The sequence below is a fragment of the Ciconia boyciana genome, chromosome 3, assembly GCF_034638445.1.
Source record: "Ciconia boyciana chromosome 3, ASM3463844v1, whole genome shotgun sequence".
NCBI classification, from domain to species: Eukaryota; Metazoa; Chordata; class Aves; order Ciconiiformes; family Ciconiidae; genus Ciconia; species Ciconia boyciana.
In genome coordinates this window covers 93,047,503-93,053,502 of record NC_132936.1, presented here as the reverse complement: position 1 = coordinate 93,053,502, position 6,000 = coordinate 93,047,503, and the positions used below count along the sequence as shown (strand labels likewise).

At 41.8% G+C, this 6,000-nt stretch overlaps 1 protein-coding gene across 7 annotated transcripts in view; it reads right to left on the bottom strand.

The window, feature by feature from the left end:
* Nucleotides 1-842: 842 nt before the first annotated feature.
* LTBP1 (latent transforming growth factor beta binding protein 1) overlaps nt 843-6,000 on the bottom strand; it is a 203,741-nt gene continuing 198,583 nt past the window's right edge. For all 7 annotated transcript variants that reach the window (XM_072856615.1, XM_072856611.1, XM_072856612.1 and 4 more), the window contains 2 exons: nt 5,205-5,354; nt 843-1,852 (listed from right to left, as the gene is read on the bottom strand). In XM_072856615.1, coding sequence (XP_072712716.1) covers nt 1,683-1,852; nt 5,205-5,354 — 320 coding nt within the window. In that variant the 3' untranslated portion in view covers nt 843-1,682. The remainder of the gene's footprint in view (nt 1,853-5,204; nt 5,355-6,000) is intronic.

The following is a 6,000-nucleotide window of genomic DNA, read 5'->3' as shown; positions in this document are numbered from 1 at the left end:
CTGGGAAGGACAGATGCTTCTGCACGTTAACAGGCACATGGGCTTTAATGAAATCTACTGAGTGCACAGTACTGAAAAGAATACAACTTATGATATTTTTCATTCAGTAGCTGACCTAAATATTGGAAAAGAAATTTGATTCAGAACCAAAACAAGTATTTCTTTTTTTGGTGAAATGAGAAATAAAAACCTAATTTTTGGACAATCGGACCCAATTTGACCCACTTTTTAAAGTCTCATGTTATCCTTTTCCTTTTAATACAGGGCAGGTCTAAAAGACAGCAAAAATGTTTCATTTGGAAAATGTCAAAAGGACCTGTTTGGGGATTTCCAAAGCAAACTCTTTCACTCTGGAGAAGGTCAAAGTGAAACATCTGTCAGTCTCCTAATCTCTTTCTCTCCTTCCACTGAAAAATAGAGCTGATGGGAAGGTACAGTTCATCAAGAAAAGGAAATTCTCCCCCTTCTCTTCAGTATTTTCTGAAAACCAGGCCATCATACTGAAGAGCCTTATTTGCAGATTTAGTGGGAAACATGCCTAAACCAGGAAAGAAGAAAAATTCCATGGGAATCGCCTTCCAAGTCAAACAGTTTCTGTAGGTCTGTGTTTGAAATCTTCCCTCTGGAAGTCTAACTTCAGGCATCAACTAATTCCTATTCTGGTCTTATTAAAACAGCATGAGAAGGAAAAAACAGCCAGACAACTCCCTATAACTATTGTAATGTAAATTAATTCTAGTACTGTAAACACCTGAGGGGTTGATTCTTGTAATATAAACACCAATAAAAGAAAAAAGCAAGCCTACAATTAGTAAATAGCTTTTTTGTAAAAAAAAAGGTGATTTTATTGAGTTTTAATATACAGCTTTAATATGTTAGGGTAATCATACAAGATCTATCTTGTGTTCAATTTACACATTACAATACAGACGTGAGCTAAAATCTTTTGTTTTAATGTACAAAAGGAATCCAATGTTGTCCACTAGCAGCTTTGAACTTGGCAAGAAAGGTTCTAAAGACTTTAAGTGCAGTAACAACCATACAGAATACAAAATGAATATAAGGACTTTTCGCCAAGGTATATAAACATTTGAAAACAAATGGTGCCTGCTCCACAGGGCAGACAAGTAGCAAATTAAAAAAAAGTCACTGACCAATGTTCCAGAGAAGGAGGAGCATTACCCTGTGTAACAGTTCTTATAAAATGGCCTAAGAATATCTGTATTATAGAATTTGTACTGATCAGAAAAAAGGTCTGAAAAGAAACAGTAGGCAAGGAACTGAACAATCAAAAAATGACATAGTAATATAAAATATTTCCATCACTATTTAAATGCCAAATTAATCAAGCAATAGTAAAAAACAAAACAAAACCAAAAAAACCAAAGCTCTTCTGTTTAAAATAACAGCACTGTTTTTGCTTATTTTCAAAGATACTTGTTTTTCTTATGAACACACTATATAGTTGATTTTCTCTCATACAGAGTAATGTGTCCATTTGGTCTGTCACTTCAGTGAAGCTGATACACAATCAGCCCATCATGTCTCACCTTTGACACATTTTAATGCTTTTCTCCCCTTACATTCGCTACTCCGGTGCCTTCTCTTCTCAAGTTAAATACTTTTCTTCCGTTTCTTTATACAGTGCAGAGTATATGGGCTTAGGATATGGAGATTTTCCTCTACTCCAGTTCACTGTCTAGTTCTGAGTTCAGTGGTGTGCAGTAGTTTGGCTTGTCTGAAGGTACGTACCCTGGGAGACACAAACACTTGTACGAACCTTCTGTGTTAATGCATTTGGCATTCTTGCAGAGAGACATCCTGTTGTTCAGCTCATTGCACTCATTCACATCTGCAAAAAGGGGACATCAAAACACGTGCACTTAAGTCTGGTGTGTAGGCAGAACTATTTATTTCCAGCATTGTCGGGGGTAGAATATGCTGTATGAATACACTGAGAACTATATTTTCAGTTCAGATCAGGTGGAATTAGGCTGGGTCAAAAGCTGTAACAGATGAGTATTTTATTGGGAAGAGGTGGAAGTTATCATAGGACATCAATAGTGTATTAAATGGCCTTAAACTGTTAGATCACCAAGTCCAAATTCAGCCTAAGCTGCAAACAAAAAATTTAATAACCACTTACAGGTTTTTATGTGATGACTGAAAAGTGGCTTACAAGAAAGAAGCTCCAAGTTCTTAGTATAATATCTGTATTTTAAAAAATTAAATACTTTAGGAGCTGTTAGTGTTGTCAAGTAAGTAGTTGTGAACAGCAAACTACCTGCACTCAATATTGTGCAGCACTGGCCTGAAATACACAGGAGCTACATCTTTTCTCACTAAGGATGCCAGCTTGCCATAAAGCCCTAAAGATTACAAGGCATGCAGGCAGCTTATGATACAGCTGGGAGACCTCAGATGTGGGTTACAAAGCATAATGCTAAGCAAGGTTAGTACAGACATTAAACTGAAATACCCACACATGGTCTGTACTAGGCTTCTACACTGAGAGGTGTTATTTTGCTCCATCTTCTCACTGACACTTGCCGTTCCTGTGTTTTGTTGTTTTAATTAAAGACATAGTCATTAGATGGCCTGGTTAGTAGTTGTGCAGATTTACTAGTTTGAGAGTGAGAGGAACAGTCTGGTCTGTTGACTGTTGAAAACCATGAGAATCAGGGGCCAAACTCCACCAAGTGGTTATCTGCATGTTCAGGTGATTCAACCACTCTAAAAATCTGCTCCTAAAATTACTCTTCAACTCTGGATCCACTTCCATCCTCTTAGCTCACTAAAGCCTTTGAAAAACATTTGTTCTGTATATTAGTGTTAAATTATTGAGTCCAGGAAGGCTGGACATTCTTTAAGGAGGAAGTGTTAAAGGCACAAGAGCAGGCTGTCCCCAGGTGTTGAAAGATGAGCCGGCAGAAAAGACGACCAGCCTGGCTGAATAGAGAGCTTTGGTTAGAACTTGGGAAAAAGAGGAGAGTCTGCAGCCTCTGGAAGAAGGGGTAGGCAAGTCAAGAGGACTACAAAGGTGTAGCAAGGTTGTGCAGGGAGAAAATTAGAAGGGCCAAAGCTGAGCTGGAGCTCAATCTGACTACTGCTGTAAAAGACAACAAAAAATACTTCTTCAGATACATTAGCAACAAAAGGAGAGCTAAGAATCTCCACCCCCTAGTAGACGGTGCAGGGACCACAGTGACAAAGGATGAGGAAAAGGCTGAGGTACTTAATGCCTTCTTTGCCTCAGTCTTTAATAGTAGGGCCAATTGTTTTCTGGGTACCCAGCCCCCCGAGTCAGAAGATAGGGATGGGGACCGGAATGGAGCCCCCATAATCCAGGGGGAAATGGTTAGTGACTTGCTGCACCACTTAGACACTCACAAGTCTATGGGGCCTGATGAGATCCACCCGAGAGTAGGAAGGAACTGGCAGCTGTGCTCACCAAGCCCCTTTCCATCATTTACCAGCAGTCCTGGCTAACCAGGGAGGTCCCAGATGACTGGAGATGAGCAAATGTGACACCCATCTACAAGAAGGGCCAGAAGGAGGACCCCGGGGAACTACAGGCCTGTCAGCCTGACCTCGGTATCAGGAAAGCTGATGAAGCAGATCATCCTGAGTGCCATCACACGGCACATAGAGGATAACCAAGGGATCAAGCCCAGCCAGCATGGGTTTAGGAAAGGCAGGTCCTGCTTGACCAACCTGATCTCCTTCTACGACAAGGTGACCTGCCTAGTGGATGAGGGAAAGGCTGTGGATGTTGTCTATCTAGACTTTGGTAAAGCCTTTGACACGGTTTCCCACAGCATTCTCCTGGAGAAACTGGCTGCTCATGGCTTGGACGGGTGTACGCTTCGCTGGGTAAAGAACTGGCTGGATGGCCGGGCCCAAAGAGTGGTGGTGAATGGAATTTACTCCAGTTGGCGGCCGGTCACAAGCGGTGTTCCCCAGGGCTCAGTATGGGGCCAGTTCTGTTTAATATCTTTATCGATGATCTGGACAAAGGGTTCAAGTGCACCCTCAGTAAGTTTCCAGATGACACCAAGCTGGGCGGGAGTGTTGATCTGCTTGAGGGTAGGAAGGCTCTACAGAGGGACCTGGACAGGCTGGATTGATAGGCTGGGGCCAATTGTATGAGGTTCAACAAGGCTAAATGCAAGGTCTTGCACTTGGGCCACAGCAACCCCATGCAATGCTACAGGCTTGGGGAAGAGTGGCTGGAAAGCTGCCCAGAAGAAAAGGACCTGGAGGTGTTGGTTGACAGCTGCCTGAATATGAGCCAGCAGTGTGCCCAGGTGGCCAAGAATGCCAACGGTATCCTGGCTTGTATCAGGAATAGTGTGGCCAGCAGGACTAGGGAAGTGATCGTCCCCCTGTACTTGGCACTGGTGAGGCCGCACCTCAAATACTGTGTTCAGTTTTGGGCCCCCCACTACAAGAGAGACATTGAGGGGCTGGAGCGTGTCCAGAGAAGGACAACGAAGCTGGTGAAGGGTCTGGAGAACAAGTCTTATGAGGAGCGGCTGAGGGAACTGGGGTTGTTTAGCCTGGAGAAAAGGAGGCTGAGGAGAGACCTTATCATTCTCTACAACTACCTGAAAGGAGGTTGTAGAGAGGTGGGGGTCGGTCTCTTCTCCCAGGTAACAAGTGATAGGACGAGAGGAAATGGCCTCAAGTTGCACCAGGGGAGGTTTAGACTGGATATTAGGAAATTTTACTTCACTGAAGGGGTTATCAAGCATTGGAAGAGGCTGCCCAGGGAAGTGGTTGAGTAGCCATCCCTGGAGGTATTTAAAAGACTTTTGGATGAGGTGCTTAGGGACATGGTATAGTGGTGGCCTTGGTAGTGTTAGGTTTACGGTTGGACTCAATTATCTTAAAGGTCTTTTCCAACCTATACAATTCTGTGATTATTGATATAAGTTTAGGCTTCATTACACAAATGTGTGTCTGCCCATTTCTAGGCTCTTAACTGAACACAGCTGTAATGACCAAGATGAACTGAGGAACACCAACATAGTTATTTCTGTAACAATACTTACTGGCCTTTGCAATAAATTAAACAAAGTCGGCATCTTTAATACAATTCAGGTGATCACCTGTAACTCCTTTGTTCTAGCCCCTCCTTAGGTCAAGTGACTGAGTAAACTGACAGACTAACAGAAGAAGGTGAAGTAATAGGCTATCCTCACCAACACAAGTCATTTTGGCCATGTCCAGGTGATAACCATCAAAGCAGTCACAGGTGTAGCCTTCCTGGACTCTAACACATCGGCCATTTTCACATCCATTCAGAATACCACATTCTTCTGCTTGTAACTCCTCAAAGCTGTTCAGAAAACCTGGGTGGAGAAAGAATTGCAAACAAGTAAGTTACAGAGCTGTTGAATCAGAATACCCAAATATATAGTGAGAGTCTGAAATTCTCTCAAAAGTCTACTGGAACGTGACTTGACTTTGCAGAAAATAGGTCAGCTTTAGCAGATCTGCACCATCTGGAGTTTTACATGCGCTAGAAAACTGCTGTGATATGTTTCAAGATGAAAACTGAGTAACTTTGTGAACTCTTAAGTTTTTAATTTGTGTTTAAAATCTACCATTTTTTTGTAAAGGAAACTGCATAAATTGACAGTATTTTTTTTTAAAGGATAAATCAGTGTTTTCTAAATAGCACCTTTTATTTGAATTGGTATGTGTATCAACCTTTATAGAAACAAAGGTAAGAAGTGGTAGTGCAGTTTGGAGTAAAAGTTCCTTAAAACAGTATTCTAGAAAAATAAAGCATGCATGGGGGGGAAGAGATGCATTCTAATTTATCTAGAAGAAAAAGTATTTAAAAAAAAAAAATCAATCTCAACTGCCTTAAGGAAAGTAAGAAGAAATCAGAGACTGCTTTCCTGTTGTGGTTTTGGTTAACAACCCTTTGGCTGGTACTTCAGCAACTGGTGCCAGTACAAATACCTATAATCTACCACTTGCTCCTGGTCA